Source organism: Otolemur garnettii, unplaced genomic scaffold, assembly GCF_000181295.1.
Source record: "Otolemur garnettii isolate 467f Iridium unplaced genomic scaffold, OtoGar3 scaffold00006, whole genome shotgun sequence".
NCBI classification, from domain to species: domain Eukaryota; kingdom Metazoa; phylum Chordata; class Mammalia; order Primates; family Galagidae; genus Otolemur; species Otolemur garnettii.
This window is the reverse complement of record NW_003852401.1, coordinates 22,330,689-22,351,851: the sequence shown is the minus strand read 5'-3', so window position 1 is coordinate 22,351,851 and position 21,163 is coordinate 22,330,689. Positions and strand designations below refer to the sequence as shown.

The following is a 21,163-nucleotide window of genomic DNA, read 5'->3' as shown; positions in this document are numbered from 1 at the left end:
TGCTCCAGTTTCCTCATGCTTTTTCCCCAAAGGGTCTCAAATGGTGCAAGTCAGGAATCTTTCAAACAATAAATGTTTTAAAATGTGACCTCCAGTACCTATTTTTGGAGAACAGTGTTATATTTGTGCCAAAACTTAATCTCTCTATGGAAAATAAAAATTATCTCGCTACCTCCTCTTTCCTTTTCCCTCTCATGTTGGAGCCCAAGATCTAACCCACATGATGGGGTTCACATTCTGGATTCCATCTTTTACTTAATCACTACGTCTGGCACTCTATGGAGCCATGTAACAAAGCCATGATTATTTTCTCTGGGGAAATATAACAATCTCTTCATGCCATTGACTTTGAGCCTTTTTCTCTTACTTATCTATTTGCTTTAAAACAGCTGAGTCTATCACAAACTGCTGTATTCATTTACATGAATTATATGAATAGACACTTCTGTGTATTCTAATAAATTTTGCAATTATATTGCTCCCCGCTGGCCTCCATGAGAGACAGAACCACATCTGTGGTTCAGCCACAGTGGTCATTTGTTGATATTGGTAGAGCCTTGTCAAGGGGACATTCATGCCTGGTGTAACAGAATACTAGCTCTTTCTTAAGCTTCCATATTGAAGCTCCACAAAACCAAACAGGGCTGAAGAAAGAGAATTCAGCAGAAATCTCGCTCATCAAATAGCCCCTAAAGGGACTGTTGTTTTTGGAGCAATCATATAGTCAAACCTTTCCCCATGTTTATGTGTTAATAAAAATCATGATGATTTTATCAAAGTGATGAAGTGTTTTCTCCCAGAACTAAAAATAATTCATTAATTAATAGTAACATAAATGGACCGCAATCCTTACAGAGCCTAGGAAAGCACCTGTCGATAAAACCTACACTTCCTTTTGCATCATTGCTGCATTAATTTGTCCCTTATTGTGAAAGTAAGAGAACATTTTGACATTACTGAATGGTGGTATGGACGTCAGGGGTTTGGATCCCTCAGCCCCCCTTTTAAAAGTTATAAAACCTCACAGGAGGAGCCATCACCAACCAAGGGTGGTAGAACCCTTCAGTGGTACTTGATCAGTGAAAATAATGTGTTCGAAGCTTAAAGTTCAAACTTCCTTTTATTTGTTTGTTTGTTCACTCATCTTTTTCTCCACCATGCAGTACAAAACGAAACGTGAAGAAGTGACTCCTCCCAGTGATCCAGAGATGAACATGACTGAGGAGTCCTTCACAGCCATGATGACAACTGCTCTTCCTAAGGTACTGTCCTTCTGGTCCCTCCCCGGCAGGCAGCACCTGAGCCCGAAGTGAACAGGAGACAAAAATACAGTCCGTCCTCGTTTCTCACAGAATCTGCACTTGTAAATCCATCTACTTGCTAAACTTTATTTTTTAACCCCAAAAGAAATACTTGCAGGGCTAATGGAGTCATCTGCAATACTCCAGAGTAGCAGAATATTGGAGTCACATGAAGTACCTGTTCCCAGCTGAGGCTGAACAAGGCTCTGCTCTGCCTTCTTGTTTTGGTTCTTGTATTGTAGATGAGTGTTCATTTTGCAGTGTGTTTAGCACCACAGTTTTTTGCATTTTTGTGTTTTTTCTTGATTTCATTGTTTAAAGTGGACCAAAGACTAGTTCTAAAGTGCTCCCTTGTGTTCCAAGCACGTAAAAGACCGTGCTGTACCTTATGGAGGAAAGCTGGTGTTAGATAGGCTTCATACAGCGTGAGTTACGATGCTGTTGGCTAGTGGTCTGTGGACTAAATCAACAATATAGATTACATAAGGTGTCTTTAAATGGAAACAAACAAAACAATGTTAATGTATTGATGGTTTGATGAAAATGACGTGACGAGCATTCCCAGGTACCTAAGCCTCCCTGTATTTCCTCTAGGAGCAATGATTCGGTATTTGCTCATTCACAGCATTCAGGAGGACTGTATAGACCACAACTGTTGGGAATAAAGAGAATCAGCTGTACCACAGAGAGAGAAGAAAGAGCCTTGCTGCTTCTGTATTTCTGCCACTGCCTACAGCAGAGTTGGGCACTCCTGGGGAAAGCTGCAGATTGGCAAGGCTACATAAACATAGAATGCAGACCCACAGCTCCTTGCCTGAATGTCTCTGCCCAGATGTGATTCAGAGTTTAGAATTTCTCAGACTTCAGAAGGACTGTGTGGTGTGTATACAACATATTATGCAGTCTCCGTAAGTGAGATTGGCAGCCACGCTTCATAATCCAGCATATCAGTACTTCTACACCAAACTCGTGAATATTCTGCCAAGTGAGAGAAATAGACTATTAGGACCCTATCTCAGTTCAGGATAGGTTTTGCCACCTGCCTTATCACCGACAGAGATGGCCGTAAATGCATAGATAAAGTTATCAGGCTTTGAGAGCTGTGGTGATTTCATTATTGGGGATTAGAATGTGTGGTCCTGAAGAGGTACCTTTGTACACCTGTCATAAATTTCTCCCAAGTGTTCTCTGCCTCACACAGGAAGGAAAGATTTAAGGAAAAAGAAATATCAGTAGCCTTAGGAATTCAAATTAAGTGGACCTGTGCAGAAAGCATTATCACCTCCAGTTGAGGTCAGAAGCCCTCTCTGCCCTGACTGCTGTCTAGTTTGCCCACTAACATCCTAGTGGGCCCATCTCCTCTATCCAGAGTGCCTCCTCCATTAATCCCCATTCCTGCCTTTTCTTGTGGTTCCACAAATATTTTCTGAGCACCCTTCACGTGCCAGGCCCTGCTGTGCACTGGGATTGTAAGAGAGAAAAGACAGGTGTGGCATCTGTCCTCACATGAAGGAGGATAAGTATTGCCATCAGGAAGAACAGAGTGCTTCAGGGCACTCAACAGGGGTTAGGTTGGGGGCCATGAATAAGAATTATTCAAGCATGAGCACAAAGGCCCAACACACGATGACTTCTGCCTTGGCTTACCACTTCTCCACAGCAGGCTTTTGTCTCCTGGTAGCCAACTCCTCAGGCCTTGCTTTCCCTAACCCTGAAACCCTCATTCAGGTCCAGTCTCCATAAGATGCTTGTAACTAACAGCTTGGCTGTGCGGTTAATTACATACCATCTTGCTATTATTGGCTCATGTTTCTCACAGTTAGTCTTGTCTCTCCAGCTGAATTTTAAGACCTCATGCTGTTGCCAGTGCAATTAGAATACTCTGACTCTAGCTGCTCCCTAAATGTTTGCTTGATCATAAGTAAGAAATGACTGGTAGCCCACTAGCTCCTTGACATAATTCTTCATAAATTTGGTTTGCACCACTCAGATTACGTTATCACTTGGTAAGTCTCATGCTACTTTTACCCAGGATAAAGTGAAGACAGGGCTCAGTAGTAAGTATCTGGTTAATTTTTATATCTCTAAAATCTTACTGGGCATCTAAGACCAGAAACAGTAAAGAATGTTCTTATTCTTTATTATCAGGGTAAAACAGATAGTAAAATGTCCTAAAAATGTTCACACTGGTAAATATTTTGTACTTCTTGAATTATTAATTCCTATCTTTTTAAAAGCAGGCTCCAAATGTAGCTATTAGTTAAAATAACTCTGAAAGGTGCCTTGGTTCTAAAATTTGTAATAAAAATGTAAAACATTCCCAAATAAGAAATCTTCATAAAAAATATTCAAATATGGATTTATTGAGGGACGGAAAAAAACTTTAAATTTCAGGGTGGGGCAAAAATTTGTTATGTGCATAAGTTTTATTACTATTATTAATCTTTTCTAAAGTATGGTTGACTCTAGTAGGTCACTAGCTTATTACCTTTGGCTCCCATATCTTCTCACTTCAACTCTGCGTATTCTAAGATTGTAATTGTGCATCAATGTATTTTCTTGGTTTTGATCCACAGAACAAAACAAAGGACTACAAAGTTGTAGGCATGTACTCAGACGGCATAAATGTCCTGGGCTTGATTGTCTTTTGCCTCGTTTTTGGACTTGTCATTGGGAAAATGGGTGAAAAGGGACAGATTCTGGTGGATTTCTTCAATGCTCTGAGTGATGCAACCATGAAAATCGTTCAGATCATTATGTGGTGAGCAGACACTGTTTAATGTCACTTTGCTTCCCCTGCCAATTCTGTCTTCTCAAAATTAGAAAGTAGAGGCTATGTTTCTCCACAGACCTCATCCTAGAGAATGTATATATTTAATAATAAGCCAGTAGAGTATTAGGTATTTCCACATACTATTCAGGAGTTAGTTCATTATCAAAATCCATTGTCTTTTCCCTCAAAGCCCTGGGAGATCATCTTGCTCCCAACCAGGACTCGCATAAGAAATAATTCTTAAAGGAATGATTTAAAGGAGTTCCTTGCACATGAGAACACAAGTGCTTTCCTCATTAGGCTCCATGCAGAAATGAGATTCCAAATATTTACTGACTGTTACGGCATAGGCACTAACACATCTGAAAGGAAGCTGCCATCTGTAAGTGCACCAGCGACACCACTGGGGTATCTACCCTGTCCCTGGTGATACTAAAAAGTCTTCCTATCCTAGGAAGCATCTGCCTCACTTATCTCATATTCAATTAGCTCAACATTATTTAATCCTAAGTGTTGACATCGACGGTGACGTAAAGGGCTCAGTCAAAACAGCCAGACAAGTCATTTAATCCTGCAGAAACCTCAGCTTCATGGCCTGTAAAAAAGGATAATAAAACCTATCCCCAGGGTTAGGAGAAGTACTTTATATGAAATGATGCATGTAAGATATTTTCCTCGGCTCGGCGCCTGTGGCTCAAGCGGCTAAGGCGCCAGCCACATACACCTAAGGTGGCAGGTTCGAATCCCCAGCCTGGGCCCGCCAAGCAACAATGATGGCTGCAGCCAAAAAATGGCTGGGCGTTGTGGCGGGCGCCTGTAGTCCCAGCTGCTTGGGAGGCTGAGGCAGGAGACTCGCTTGAGCCCAGGAGTTGGAGGTTGCTGTGAGCTGTGATGCCATGGCACTCTACCCAGGGGGATAGCTTGAGGCTCCGTCTGAAAAAAAAAAAAAAAAGATATTTTCTTCAACAGAAGATGTAATGAGAACTCCACAAATAGAGCTATCATGACTGTTTCCTCTACTAATACTGTTGCTTCTAATGCTGATTCCTAGGAAGCAAGATGACCATGGCTCACACCCACATTTGGCAGTGAGGGTCAAGCTCAAGAGGGATAAGCAGATATGACAGTCAGCAGGATACATGTGCACTGGGGGACACACCAGTCTGACCACATGTCCTCATGAAGTTTGCAAACCACCTTTATAGTAGTTTAGGTGGGTAAAATTGCAGGTGCATTCAGGTTCTAAAATCTGAGCCAACATAGTCTACCCAAAACTTGAGAAAGCCCTTAGCTTCACTATGTACCCTGTGCCCCCACCAGCTGAGTGAACAGGCCAAGCCAAGATTACATGCCCGGGCTTGTTTCTTTCCCAACAGCCTCATTCTAAGAAAACATGTGACCTTGTTGTGCTTACTTTCTAGTTACATGCCTCTTGGTATTTTGTTCCTGATTGCCGGGAAGATCATAGAAGTCGAAGACTGGGAAATTTTCCGCAAGCTGGGCCTTTACATGGCCACAGTCCTGACTGGGTATGTCAGACTCGAGAGAAGAAACAGAAACATCTCTGATGCAATGGGATGTCTGCTGAGAGGCTGGGTTTCAGTGGGCCAAAATCAGCTTTTCTTCCCCATCAGGGGAAGATAGGGTTCAGAGATAAGTGAGCGGGGGAGGAGGGCTGCCCTTTAACAGCTGTGCTGTAGGTGGATCACGCCATGCTAATTGCCAGCTCTTGGCAGAACATCCTGGACCAGGCTTTGTCACTGCCTTTATTGGCTGTATTAAAATCATTTTTAAAACAAAAGAGAAACCCACTCGTAGCCTCTCTTGGCTCTCTCCTGGACTTTACTTCCTCAAGAATTAAACTAGCCACACAAATAAGAAAGCCTTGATGTATTCTGTGCCTGAAAGGAATTAGGAGCAGCCTAGATGAAATCAAGCTACAGCAAGTAAGATCAGGATGGCTGGCTGGCTCCCACGCCAGTGCTGGACGGCTGACCACTGAGTGCCCTGCACCATCAGGATGCCAGCAAGGGTGCTAGGAAAATCCTGAGGCCACGAGGAATTGTGAGGTTTTTAGACACCATAAGACTTTTAGGCATCAGGGGATTGGTCATTTGCATATTTATTACAACCCAGGTATTGATTCCTTGAAAGAGATATGATGAAACAGGTTATGAATGTGCCCTTGGGCACCTAGCCAGCAGAAGGCTATGTCACATATACTAAGAAATATGGACCAAGGGATGAGTAAATATCATTGATTTGACCCAAAGGTCAATACCCCAGGTCAACTTACCTACTGAAACTTGATTGCATTGGGTGCAGGATGGAGGACATTTCAGTCACACAGCATTTGGTTCTTAATCTGTGTTTGGCAAAAGCACAGCCCTGCTACAAGCACAGAAGCAGCCTGGGTTTCTATGGTGCAAGGGCTAGAGACAAATCCGGGGAGGTGGGGCCTCTGCCTCTCTAGAGACTGTCGTGCTCTGGGGCTACTGATGTGGCTGAGGTATACCCAGCCATTCCATAATGGAGTTCTACTGGTTTCTGTTCTCTCATCCTTTCTAGGTTTTGAACAGAAAACTAGAAGTCAGTTCTGGCCCAGGTGTGCTGGCTCATGCCTATAATTCTAGCACTTTGGGAGGCCAAGGTGGGAGGATAGCTTGAGCTCAGGAGTTCAAGACCAGCCAGAAAGAGCAAGACCCCTGTCTCCACTAAAAATAGAAAAAATTAGCCATGTTCCTATAGTCCCCACTACTTACGAGGCTGAAGCAGGAGAATCACTTGAGCCTAGGCGTTTGAGGTTGCTGTGAGCTAGGCTGACACCATAGCACTCTAGCCTGGGCAACAGAGCAAGACTCTGTCTCAATTATTAAAAAAAAAAAAAAAAATACTCCTCATAGTTCTTGCCCATAAGCTCTCTTTCAAGAAGAGCCTCTTTTCAAACCTTCAGGATCTGTATTTTCAATGACCATTTCCTGTTATTTCAAACTCACATGACTGATCTGTAAATTCTAGGTTGTCATCATGCTATCTGCCAAATGAGTCTCATTTCTTAAGCCCCTCTATTTGGGTAATCTATATATTTCCACGTGAAACAAGAAACAGTTTTGGAAGGCAGAGATGATAGAGAAAAGAGGGTCAGTCCTAAAGTATGCAGGGACTATGTCCTTCCTGCGATTCTGGCTTCCCTCTTAGATGGTGGGTGCTGTCCAGGCAGTGGCATGGTGCAGAGGATAGAGGGAGGCTGTGGTGAGGGCTGTAATGAGGTACAATGTATGAGGGACCCAGAGGGTGCCAAGGAGGGAAGGACCAGCTCTACCTGGGACAATGAGAGCAGCTTCCTGAAGGAGGGGATAGGTCCAGCTGAGCTATGGAGGAGGAGTAAGAATTCAGCAGTGCGTGTGGCAGGAACAGCATGCAGTGTGTGGCAGCATGATGTAGCCCTTTTCTGTGAACTCTGAAATCTGGATTCAGCTCCTGGCTTTGCCATTAACTCTGACAAGATGCTCCATTTACAGAGTGACCCTCTGCATCCTTGTACATGGAATGGGGACATATATTCCCAGGCCACTTCTCATTAGATCATTATGAACATTGAACAACATCATGAATTTAAAAGCTGTTGGATAAAAGGATTAAATATGAGGAGGTGGCATTATCTTTGAAACTGTTTCTCTCTGTGTTACAGGCTGGCAATCCACTCCATTGTAATTCTCCCACTGATATATTTCATAGTTGTAAGGAAGAACCCCTTCCGGTTTGCTCTGGGAATGGCCCAGGCTCTCCTGACAGCTCTGATGATCTCTTCCAGGTAAGCAGAAGAAGGGTTCTTAGAGGAAGCCTCAGGCCAGACTTTATCAACTCTCTCCTCACTTGACCAAATGGACTCTACCTTGTGGTTTTTGTGGTCCCTTTTGAGAAATGACCTCCATATTCTCCGTGCCACCCTTGAGCGTGTTTTTTCACCCTGTTGAATTTATATTCTCTGCCTTGGCATGGCCTTCACCCAGGAAGGGGTCATTGGATAGCCAGGAACAGTGGTAGGTACAGGACCTTCTGATTCCTGGACCTGCCAAAAGGGCCAGCATGCTTTGGGCCTTTACTTTTTGGAAAAGAGGTGTCTCTTCAAGTAGGAACTGAGGGCCAGCATCCCTAGACCGTAAGTTCTTTTCTCTTTTTTATTGCACAGTTCGGCAACACTGCCTGTCACTTTCCGTTGTGCTGAAGAAAACAACCATGTGGACAAGAGGATCACGAGATTTGTGCTGCCTGTCGGTGCTACGATCAATATGGATGGGACTGCACTCTATGAAGCTGTGGCGGCTGTGTTTATCGCACAGCTGAACGACTTGGACTTGGGCATTGGGCAGATCGTCACCATCAGGTGAGGTGGTGTCACAATCATATTTCATCACTTCCCTGGGATTGCCTCAAGTAAAAGGGTCTGTAAAGGGACACTAAGAATTGCCCAGTAATCAATCATTTTTCTTGGTTTACAACTATATTATAATGTAGTGGACTCATGATATACAAGATTTCTGTTTCAGGGTCCAGGTAGCCAAAGGCATCATTCTGTGTTCAGTCAGTATACCCAGGTGCTGGGCACAGAGTAGGCACAAAGCTTCAAGGTTGAATAATGACCAATCCCTGCTTTTAAAAGTCTCCTGATAGAAAGGGATACAGATACCCAAGTGAATGCTGAGAGATTGATGAAAGCTATAACAGAGCCTTTTGTGGGGGTCAGAGAGAGCAGGGAGGAGGAAGAGCTAGCTCTACCTGGGAAGGTGAGGGAAAGCTTCCCAGAGGAGGGGGAACTTTAGCCGAATCTTAGAAGAGCAAAAGGAATTTAGCTCTTTAGCAGGCAATGAAGGAGCTTACGAGCATTTTGGATAATGGAAGTAGCTTGTGACGTATTCATAGCCTAGCTATGGAGTGTGGATTATTTGTTGTGCCTGGCACAAAAGACATGATGTGAAGAACATAAATGAATGAAGAGGTGAAGGTCATATCATGAAAGACTTTGTATGGGAAGTTCATGGAAGGGTTTTTGTCATATTATGGACAGATGTGCATTTTAGAGAGGGTAACTGGCAATATAGTGGATGGATTGGACGAGGGCTGAAACCACAAGCTAGAAGACTGGTTAGGAGGCATACAGAAGTCCAAATAAGGTATTTCAAAAGGCCCACACCAAGGGACTGACACTGGAGATTGAGAGGAGCTAATAGGTGGAAGAGGTATTGGGTAGAGTCAGGCTGAGGGACAGGGAAAGACAAGGATTACTCTCAGGATTGATAGATCATTCTGGATTGGTGGATAGGTCTCACCAGAACAGAGACTGGCGCAAGAGAAGCAAGTATAGGTGGAAAAGGCAAAGAGTTATACTTTTTGATATACTGAACTTGCCTTTAAGACGTCCAGGTGGAGATATGCAATAAGAAATGTAGGTCTAGAATACACATACAGAAGTCAGGGATGTCAGTTTAATGGTGGTCTTCAAACGTGTGTCTGTTTGAATTTCAGCTATACAAAATGATCAGCTGTGATCTTGGGCAAGTAAAAAAAAAATTGAATACTCTAAGCTTCCATTATTCAGGTAGTAGTGATTAAGTAAGGTGCTGTATATAAAATGCTTAGGACAGTGCCTACATGGTGAGCGCTCAGTGAGTGTTGGGAAAGGACGCAGGACACTGGGAGAGTATGTGGAGAAAAGGAGACTCGGACTAAACCTTAGAAAATCCTAATGTCAGAGGTAAGTGGAGAAAAGGGAACCCTAGAGGGAGGGTCTTGAGGACAGAGAGGTGGGAGGGGAGTCAGGAAACCATGGTGTCATGAAAACTGAGAGAAGAGAGATTTTTCAAGGATTAAATTATCCACAAAGTCAGATACTACAGAGAATTCTGGTCTAGTGAGGACAGAAATTGTCTGCTCAAGTAGATGGTAGAAGTATCTTCAGTGAATTTTGCCAGAAGTATTTCCCTAGTTGTTTCTTGATATGGTAGCCACTAGCCACATGAAGCAAATAGCTAACTGAATTGGATGACACAGATACAGAACATTCCCATCATTGCAGAAAGTTCTACTGGACAAGTTCTGCATTGGAGTGATAAGCTGGGATCAGAGTTTACCTGGAGACTTTAGTATAGAGTAGAAGTTTAAGACAAACCTGGGTCCCTAGGCCTATGCAGGTTGAATCTGAACCTTTTGGAGTTAATTCACCGTTGTGTCTTAGACATAAATTCTAAGCCTAAAGTAAGTTTGTTAACTAATGGCGTTCTAATACAGTACATTTTTGAAATCCTCCCCAACCCTAATCATGAAATATTTATTGTTGTTTGCTTAAAACTGAAGACAAGTGTAAAATATACCAATTGGCACAATAGCTGGGACACTATCCAGATACTCTATCATCTATAAAAAGTATTAGTGGCTAAAGAAGCCAGAGCCAAGGAGCTCAAGTAAAGTCCTATCAGCAGCAGAGAGTGTGTTAAAATTAAGAACTTGAATCATGCCTGAGATAGTTTCTGCCACACAGCTTCCTATGTGGGTGTTGCTTTTACACTTCTAAGGATTTCTGCCCACCTCTCTTTACTGTGGCCTGTGGAATCATCAGTCTGCACGGAACTGATTTCCAAGGAGTGGCGGTTCCTTCGTGTGTTTGCTATTTTATGATGAATTTCTTTCCTCTTCCTTTGTTGTAAGTTTTCCTGGTCTTTCTAGCCATTTTTTTTTTTTTAATTTTACCTAACTACTAGAAGAATCAACTTTGGGTCTAGAGGCTAAATAGTCAATTCACTTTAAAACCTCTCTCCCTACTCTCTGGTGTATTCTTAAATTAGACTTGCTTATAACTACTGGCCCAGAAGCAAAAACAACTGTAAGGTTGAAAGCAATCAGTGACTTAAAGTCAAAAATCCTCTCTGGCTGTACCTGGGAAATAACAAAAGTTGTTTTAACTTTACAGGTTGTAGGTATAGCTCATGTGACTGATGGTCAAGGAAGATGTTTAGACCCACAGTGGACATCAAAGAAACATGGGGTACCATCTACCCAAAACATCACCTTTTGTGATTTTATCATGATATTCATTTATCAAAGGTTACAACTGATTTAAGATTGAATAAATTATACTATAAATAAAGATAATTATAGGATTTGTGGCCTAGAAAGAGCTTAGAGGAGAAAAGTAGCAGTAGTAATAGCAGGAGTTCTCGTTTTGGTCATTGCTACAGCATTAGCAGGGGTAGCCATGCCCACAGCTGCAGCAATAGAAACTGTAGAAAAAGTAGCAGCAGCTGCCAGTGTTGAGAAAGTAGAGCAAAATGACATGGGGTTTTTGGCTTTTTGATCTAGGTAATAACATACATATATAATTTGCCATCTTTACTATCTCTAAGTGTACAGGTCAGTGGTGATAAATATATGCATATTCTCTTTATTCCCTTCATCCCACCACCTCCCTCTTCCTGGCCTCTGGTAGCCACCAATCTACTCTATTTTCATGAGATCCACTTTTTTAGCTCCCACATATGAGTGAGAACATGTTATATTTGTCCTTCTGTGCCTGGTTTATTTCACTTCCCCCAGGGACCTCCAGCTCCTTCCACATTGTGCAGATGACAGGATTCCATTCTTTTTATGGCTGACGGGTATTCCAGTGTGTATGTGTACCACAGTCTCTTTGTCTGTTCATCTGTTGATGGGCATTTAGGTTGATTCTGTATCTTGGCTATCATTAACAGTGCTGCAGTGAACATGCAAGTGCAGGTATCTCTTTGATTAGCGGTTTCTTTTCTTTTGGATCTATACCCAGCAGTGGGATCGCTGGGTCATATGGTAGTCGCATTTTTGCTTTTTAAGGAAGCTGCTTACTGTTCTTCATTCATAGTGGATGCACGAATTTACACCAACAGAGAGCGAGTGTTCCCCTGTCTCCGTATCCTTACTAGTATCTACTATTGCCTTTCTTTTTAATCCAAACAATTTTAACTTGGGTCAGATGACATTGCATTGTGGTTTTGATTTGCATATTTCTGATGATTAGTGATATTGAACATTTTTTAATATATCTCTTGGCCATTTATGTCTTCTTTTGAGAATGTCTATTCAGATTTTTTGCCCATTTTTCCATTTTTAATCTGATTATTTATATTTTGGTATTGAGTTGTTTGAGCTCCTTATATATTGTGGCTATTAATCCCTTGTCAGATGGGTAGTTTACAGATATTTTCTTCCATTCTGTGGGTTGTCCCTTCACTTGGTTGGTTGTTTCTTTTGCTGTGTAGGGCTTTTTAGCTTGATATGATCCCAGTTGATCCCAGTTGTCTATTTTTGCTTTGATTCCTTTTTTTTTCTGGATACAAAGGCTCACTCTGTTACCTTGCATAGTGTGTTGTGGCATTATGATAGCTGACAGCAACCTCAGGCAATCCTCTTGCCTCAGCCTGTGAAGTAGCTGGGACTATAAGCACCTAGCATGACACCTAGCTAGTTTTTCTATTTTTTTTAGTAGAGATGGGGTCAGGATGGTCTCGAACTCTTGAGCTCAAACAGTCCTCCCACCTTGGTCTCCCAGAGTGCTAGGATTATAGATGTAAACTACTGTGCCCAGCAAGATTCCCTATGCTTTTAAGGTCTTACACAAAAATATCTTTCCCCAGGGCAATGTCCTGGAGCATTAGAATGGCATATTTTTAAGCATATACTATACAGGTGCTATACCAGATGCCTTGTATATGTTACCTCATTAAATCTTCATAGCAGCCTACAAAGTAGACATACTGTCATCATCTCACAGGCAAGAAATTGAGCTTCAGAAAAGTAACCTGCTTAAGGAAACACTGACAGTAAAATGGCAAAGCCCACGTATAACTAAGATGAGTCTGACTCTAAAAACCTACGTTCACTCCAGTTCACAACCCAGCCTTCAACCCATTGAGGACCTAATTCAATAGCCTGTCCTAAAACTAGGCCTCAGTACAAGCAAAGAACTTTGTCCCAATAATTATTACGTTGTCTTCTGTGAAAACCCTCAAGTCAAAGTAGGATATGTTCAAGCAGCAAGAATAGGTTTTCATATTATTTTCCCCAGTCTGAAGATTTATAGTTCAAGCATCAGACCAAAGCCAAACTGCCAAAGCCTAGCAAAGTGAAGGCACAAAGGCAGCTTTATCTTGACTAAATGGATTTTGAGTTTCAAGGCCAGTCTCAGGCTATAGGAACACGGTTAACTGTGACATGTCAGGGCTTCCAAGGGGGATCAATGGGCATGGGCATAAATCACTTCTGACAAGGAAAACTCATTGATGCATTCAGTTTAAATTTTTCTTCAACCAGCATTAAACTTGGGGATTTTCCAAAGAGTACTTAGGTCAGAACAGATCTAAAGAATTATGCAGGGGCCTGAAACCTTTAAAGAAATTGGTACAGCCCCAGTAAAAATTTAATTTACTATAAATTAGTGGCCACAGCCACTCAGTGAAAGCTCTGGCCACGTTTGACTGTACCCTCAAATGCCCTTTGGCAACACATCAGTAGGCAGATGAATGGGCCATAGATTTCAGCATCCTCAGAACTCAGACTTTTTGAGCCCATAGGAACATGAACTTGTGGATAGAATCAGGGATTCTTTTAGTTTAAATTGACATTTTCTAGATTTTCACCTTTTAACACCCGATGGCATCAAGGGCAAAGACATACCTCCAAAAAGTATTATGGGTATCCCCTCAAGCTCATCCAAATTGAGAAACTTTTTAGGGCATTCTGAACCCTTGCTTCCTCCAGAATGATCCCATTAAACTAAGGGAGACTTTACTGATGAAAACCTGCACATTCTGAAGAGAAAAATCTCTAGCGTCACATCTTATCTACCCAAGAAAGATCTTTTTAAATACATGGTAATAAAGTTTATCTAGCTGCCTGTCCTGGATTCCAAGAGAGGAATCCTTTTGTGCAAAGCACATCCACTGGCAAAAAAGCAGCAGTCAGGAATAAATGCTTGTACCTTGAACAGGAGTCATAGCTGTTTCTCAATTCAGTGCCCTAAAGGGCAGCTCCCAAAGAGGTAGAATCTTGTGATGTCAAGAGAGGGCATAAACCCTGCTTACTCATGCCTCATTCCGTTGCCTTCACCTGAAATGCCCTTGCCTGTACACTTCCACTTGGTACCATCCCTCTACCCATCCTTCAAGGCAACTTAAGTTGCTGACACACACATGTATTAGGTGCCCAGGGAATGACTGGGTGGGTGAGTAGATGGGAGAAGGGAGAAGGCAGGCAGGCAGGTAGAGAGGTACCTGGCACGTATTCAGGATGGATGCATGCATGGATGGGTTGATAAAGCCTTCTATAAACTCCCCAGTTGGTAAACTTTTGCCTTCCCCTTGAATGTTTCTCTTGCTCATTTTTGGTACCACTCATGTAGTTCTTCCCTACATTAAAGCAGTGTGCCATGTCTGCCTCCTGCAAGGAGACAGCATCGTACTCTTCCCAGTGCCCCAACACCTCTCATCCTATACGGAGGCAGACCTGGTACTCGGCAGATAATAGATTCTACCTGTTCAATCTGGGGACACAGCAGGAACAATAGGGACAGATGATTTCAGGCCAGAGGCCTTAATGGGGGAGATGGGTGACTAACTTCTTTCTTGTTGGTGTGTTTGGCTATAGTATCACAGCCACAGCTGCGAGCATTGGGGCTGCCGGTGTGCCCCAGGCCGGCCTGGTGACCATGGTGATCGTGCTGAGTGCCGTGGGCCTGCCTGCTGAGGACGTCACCCTAATCATCGCTGTTGACTGGCTCCTGTGAGTTGCAATAAATGTACTGCCTCAGCCGGTGGGCAAGCAGGCCTGCCAGCTGTGCAGACTCTGCAGTGTGTCATCATTCTCTGCTCAGATTGCCTAATGAGCCACCTGTTGCTGCTTTAATTTCCCTCTGACCAGGCCATCTGATAATGTTTTTAAAAATTAACTCCTCATAACTTGGGACAGTGATTTTAAAAAGCCAGTGAGCTTCATTAGCTCATTATATCTAGTAATGCCCAAGGTTAGGAGCTAGGTGTGGGATGGAAATAAACAGAATAATCAGGTGAAGAAGGTGGGCAAGGCCCTAGGCCATCCTGTCCTATCCCAGCCTTGGTTCAGCATCATAGGCTCAGAACCACTTGGTTCAAAACCAGTCCCTCTTCCTAAGCATCTTCAGAGCCATTAGGGGCAGTGGCCCCAGGCAGAGGCTTTGGGGTAGAGTGGCCTGGGTTTGGGTCCCCACGTTGTGTCTTACTAGCTGACTCAGGCTTACTGGGGAGCCCAAGGCTATGTACTGGAGTTTGCAGGTAGCAGCTGAGATGGAGGAAAGGGAAGCAGAGATACAGATTCTCGTTCCAGAAGGCAAAAAGCCCCTGTGCCTGGCTTGGAAGCTGTGCATGTGGCAGTGCTGCCTCGGCAGCCAGGACCCTCCACATGGCACCCTTTTAGCAAAGATACCCTACCACTGAGGCAAGATCTGGTTTTTCTTTCTAGTGGTGTTAGTAGATTTGCACTTCTCTCTTTTCCCTGGTTCTTCCTGGAACTGGTGCCCTTCACTGCCAAGATACCCAGATGAGTCAAAGGTCCAATCTGAGGTCATGGGATAGAAAGACATGAGGCAAGTTCATGCTTGGCCTTGTTCTAAATAACAGAAGGCCATCCAGAGTGTGTGTGTAAGTTCTGCTGGCCTTTTCTATCCTGCAGGTATAGTTTTCACAAGATTACCCATGCACACAGTTCATGTCACAAAGCCAGCATCAAATATTAATAGACATCCCTCCCCCCCTGCAGTGTGCCTTCTCTGCAGATCTGCCTGCCACCCCTCTCTTCTCTAGGCTATTGGGGATTTGAGATGGGCTGAGGGTGTATTGGGGGTAAATCCATTCCTGGGCTGACCCGTGTTTTCTGACCTTCTGTTATGTGGCATCCCTGCTGCTTGTTCACAAATAGTGTTATCTAGTTTGATAAAGGAATAAGTACATCAGGGACATGAATGAATACACACCACTCTCTCTCACATACACACACACACGGCAGATACACTTGCAACAAAACATCCTAAGTTCTCTCACCTTAACTAAAAAAGAAACCACAATGTCATTTGCAATGAATCTGGAAAACCCCCAAGACAGAGGTTAGGACTGAAAGACTTACTGAATTCTGAACTTCTTTTAGTCTCCCCCAAATCTAGAAGACTCTATTCACACTTCTTTGGAAGGAAAGGAAGGACTTGAGGAAGATTTAGGAGAATTATTGCTACTCACTGGGAGCACAGACCCAGTGAGTCTGGGAGAGCAACCTATGTGCTCATCCTGTGCTTTAAAAATGACCTTTTCTGGCCAAGACCTGTGAAGGGAACTCTGGTCAGTCAGTCATGAGGACAGCATGATCTGGATTTACTTAAATCTGAAGTGAACGTGTCAGGTCCTTTTGTCTCTCAAAGGCAAAGGAAAATGAAATCTGGGCCTCCTGTCTCTTCCTCAGGGACCGGTTTAGGACCATGGTCAATGTGCTCGGTGATGCTTTTGGGACAGGCATCGTGGAAAAGCTCTCTAAGAAGGAACTGGAGCAGATGGACGTTTCATCTGAGGTCAACATTGTGAACCCCTTTGCCTTGGAATCGACAATCCTCGATAACGAAGACCCAGACACCAAGAAGTCATATGTCAACGGAGGCTTTGCCGTGGACAAGTCTGACACCATCTCGTTCACCCAGACTTCACAGTTCTAGAGCCCTGGCATCAGGTGACTGGGAAGGATGAAGGACTTCTCCGTGAGGGTCATCTCATAGCAAATTCAAACATTAAATAAGGAAAAGAAAAGCACTAATGACCAGTTGTACATTTGATTCAGTAGACCTCCAGGTTATTTTCTATACTTGGATTCACAGCCTTTGCTCTCCTGGTTTTGAGATTTAAGGGTGGAGTAAGATGAAAGGAAGCTGATTAAAAGGAAAATTGTATTATCTGGGTTTTGAAAATTCTGTGAGACAAAGTTTGGAAGTATGTAAAATAGTTAACTGTTAGAATTACATAATGGATATGGAAGAAAAACTGCTTTCTCATGCACAGACCAGTATTTTGGGTTTTTAAAATATTCTGTCATTAGTTACAAATTTCTACTCAGGCTTTCTATTGGCATGGATTTCCTTGGCCCTCTCACTTTTTTACAGATTATAATGCCTCTAAAAACCTCTCCCCAGATAATGTGCCAAATTATTCATTTTGAACTCATCTCCAGCCAATCTCTAAGAAACTTCTTGAAAGAAAACAGACCAGCACAGTTCTGCAATAACAATTTCAAGATGGGCATAGGGTTTGGGGGGAAGGGAGAGGGTTCTTTTTTAAATGTACTGTATGGGACACTGGTAACTGTTCACCCCAGTGTTCAGCATAGACCTATCTATATATATGTGTGTGTGTGTGCGTGTGCGCGTGTGTGTATATATATTTATTATTTTCATATAATTTGCCAGATAGAGATCAGAGTTGAACTGTCAATGTGAAATAAAGAGCTCTGATGTACTTGAATAATAACTACAATTCCAACCCAGGTCTGCTTCAGGGTTTCTCAGGAGCACTAGGATGAGAAATCACATTGTTTGATCCTTTCACTTCTGTGTATCAGCCCTAAATCAGAGGTGTATTACAGTGATACTCCAAGGTGGCATAGCCATTCACTCACAACTTCCAGATTCAAACTGCCTGGAGGGAATCCATGTCAGCTCTATATAACATTGCATACAAAGACTGGAATGTTCTTTTATTCAATTAGAAGGCTTCGTTCTTCCAAGTTCATTCATATCCGCTTAAAGAGGCCGGTACTTTGCCACCCTTGCACTTTTGTATCCACTGGGGCCCAAACAATAGTGGCAAGCTACCAACTAAGTTGTATTTTAATACAGATTCTGTGGATTGAACAAGACACATTACAGAAAAAAGCTGTCTCTACCCTGGATTCTTGCAAAGTAAATCCCATGACATGAGATGTTGATATCAGTGGTTCAGGGGAGATTCTTCCATTCTACCATACTTGTCTCCTCCTCCAGAAAGGACTGTTGTAACTAGCAATCTTGGCCCTACTCATTAAAACCCTCTGCTTGTCATTCTCCTCCTAATTTATGAAGATAGCTTATCAAAGTCTGTGCTTCAGTTTTCATCTTGTAAATAATGCTTAACATACTCCTGTATTTACACTGAGATCTAAAATAATTATGTTTCTGCAGTATTGTGTAGCCAACTTAAACCTGTGCTTTTCGATTTAAGAAACCAGAAATTGTGCCAAAGATAGCAGATAGCAGAAGAGTAAATAAACTCTCAGTATTGACCACCTGCACCTGAAATCTTCAACAGGATGATACTGAATTGTAATGTAAACATCATAAATAGTGAGCAGTGATTCAATGTGAATTTTAACATGCAAATATTGGTATTATTTGTAGGAAATAAATCTAAATATAAATGAAGTTGAATCAGTAATTTCTCTTGTGCTGAATGATTTTACCCCTGCATCAGGTTGCTCCAGTTAGTGAAACTGGAGCTGGCAGAGAACTGCCTGTCGTCCTTGTTTTGGAGTTGGTCTGTCACCAGCCTCTTAACACTGTGTGCTATTAACTCATAAAAGAGAACAATGTTCCATTTCAGTCTCAATAAACATTTCCCTCATTCTTTCCTCCCCGCCTTTTTCTTCCTCTTATCTGTTCTTTTATCGCACTTAATTGGATGGGTGTGGGAAGGCACAGATATGGTCAATCGAATCAGACTGTGCACAGATTATTGTTTTTAAAACTTTATACCCCATGACTGAAAAATTGAGGCTTGAGAAAAAAAAAATCTGATTCTTCATGTTAATCGGTGGTGATTCAAGGTGGAAATACAGTGCCATTATGAACAGTTATGCCCATATTTTGTTACTGAAACAAAAGTAGAATTTTGTTAGAAATTGCTATAGTAGGAGACAGTCTTATCTCAATATGATGATGGCGTGGTTTCACTGAAGAACCAATCCCGCCCTCTGGAACATGGCTGCCACCTACAAATGGCTGTATTTAGAGTGCTTTTTACAGGGATGGCACAGTCCTGCCTGAAATACTTCAGTCATGAGGCCATTCCACGGTGGACTCAGCAAAGGAATAATGGACAGTTCCCTGTTTCCCACTGAGAGAGGATAACATCTTAAAAAAAAAAACAGTGCTTCTCACTACCTGGCAAAGGTATACAGGGTAGTTTCCTTTGTTTACAACATGGGAGAGAAACCCAACAACACAGGTCCTTAGAAAAAGATTAGTTTTGAAGACTTGGTGCCCTTGATTTTGATTTTGGCCAGAGTATACTTGTAGACAAAGGAATGGTATTATCAGCTCTGGTGAAAATGAAGTGAATGAGCTTATTTTTGTGTATTAAAACACATCCTCCCATTCCTAGAACAGTCATGGCAGATGTGTTTGACTTATAATTGGGTAGTGGGCCAGCAGCAACACTGGCTTTGCAGAGATTTAAGAATCTCCCCCGCCCCTCCAGAGCAGGAGAGAGGAAATGATCTTGTACAACCGTGGCGAGATGCTAGAAGATTCTATGCAACAAGGTACTGTGGATCACGCTGAGTGGGCAAAAAGCTGATTGCGTGCCAGATTTGTGACCCTTGCCAATAATATAAGCCTTGTTCTCCTCTTCTGTGAAATAGGGATAATAATTCTTGCCTCATAAGAGACTGCTTTAAGTATTAAATGAGAAAATGCATAGTATGAATTTAACAGAGACCCTGTCAAATATGTTTAAGAAATGCTAGTGCTTCTCCCTACCCCCCCCCCAAAAATCCCTACAATCTCTTCTGTCTCTATGGGTAATTCACAGAGATGTAATTGCTATTCCAGTGTTTTAGGACTCATGTCACTACGTGATTAAGGCACGTAGCTCATACCACTTGATGTCAGCTAGGTTATCAGAACAAACAGCATGTCCAACCAAGTAGTTCATGAACAACCTTCATTGCTCTTGAACTCTAAAGGGGAAACATCTCTCCTGAAGTGGGACATTTTAATCTTCAAAGTATTGGGCTTAGAATTTCTCCAAAAAAGTATCATGTGGGAAGTACAGAATAAGTGTTCACAAGTGTTTGCAATCTTTCTAGATTCTGATGTAGAGAAGGGTTTGAGATGCTCAGATTGTGTGTATGAGGCCAAGATGTACATCCATGTAACACCACTTCAAACATCCTCAAAATTAGAATATGGCATGAAATTCATTCTTACAATCTTGGCCTATAAATATTGTGTAACTCCTCAAAAACTGTCCTCCTTGGTTGCTGGAGGGGGACTTATGGTCCCAACTAGGGCTTTTTAATACACCCTGTGATTGGAAATGTGCCTCCCTCTCCTGGAATCTTAGGCTTTTTAAATAAAAGCTGCATAATACAAACAAGTAGGCTTTGTCAAATTAGCTTTGAGAACAATACATTGATCCATATATTTATGGAACTGGGTGCCTGCACACCTAAGTGTATGAAGTACTGAGCAGAGATGGAAGTAACAGGGGCATTTCTCAATGGCTGAGGCCACATAGTGCCACAAAAGTCCTAAACCAGCAGTGAGATATAACCACACAATTGCCCGTTTCTTCTCTGATTAGAAGGAACCACTGCCATATATGATTTGGAGGGCATCTCCACAGAATTAGGGAGCAATTTCTGGTTACATCTACAACCTCCACTTGGTCTGCCACTTTTAAAGTATCACAAAGATCAGAACAGTTATGAGTGACCCCTCAGAGAAAAGTTAAAAATCCATAGTTGTTTTTGAGATACCATCTAACACTAGTAAGATTAGCCCATATCACAAAATCCCAAAATCACAGATGCTGGCGTGGTTGTGGAGAAAAGGGAACACTTCTGCACTGCTGGTGGAATTGCAAACTAATACGTCCCTTTTGGAAAGTCATCTAGAGAACACTTAGAGAACTAAAAATAGACCTGCCATTTGATCCTGTAATTCCTCTACTAGGTATATATTGAGAAGACCAAAAATCACACTACAATACAGATACTTGTACCAGAATGTTCATTGCAG

General features: G+C 42.4%; 1 protein-coding gene across 1 annotated transcript in view; it reads left to right on the top strand.

Annotated features, from left to right (window-relative positions):
• Positions 1-18,565, top strand: part of SLC1A1 (solute carrier family 1 member 1) — a 76,004-nt gene extending 57,439 nt beyond the window's left edge. Inside the window, exons 6-12 of the mRNA XM_012812845.2 lie at positions 1,164-1,262; positions 3,878-4,062; positions 5,496-5,603; positions 7,766-7,888; positions 8,267-8,461; positions 14,746-14,880; positions 16,585-18,565. Of these exons, the coding sequence (XP_012668299.2) occupies positions 1,164-1,262; positions 3,878-4,062; positions 5,496-5,603; positions 7,766-7,888; positions 8,267-8,461; positions 14,746-14,880; positions 16,585-16,831 (1,092 nt within the window). The 3' untranslated portion in view covers positions 16,832-18,565. The remainder of the gene's footprint in view (positions 1-1,163; positions 1,263-3,877; positions 4,063-5,495; positions 5,604-7,765; positions 7,889-8,266; positions 8,462-14,745; positions 14,881-16,584) is intronic.
• The last annotated feature ends 2,598 nt before the right edge of the window (positions 18,566-21,163 follow it).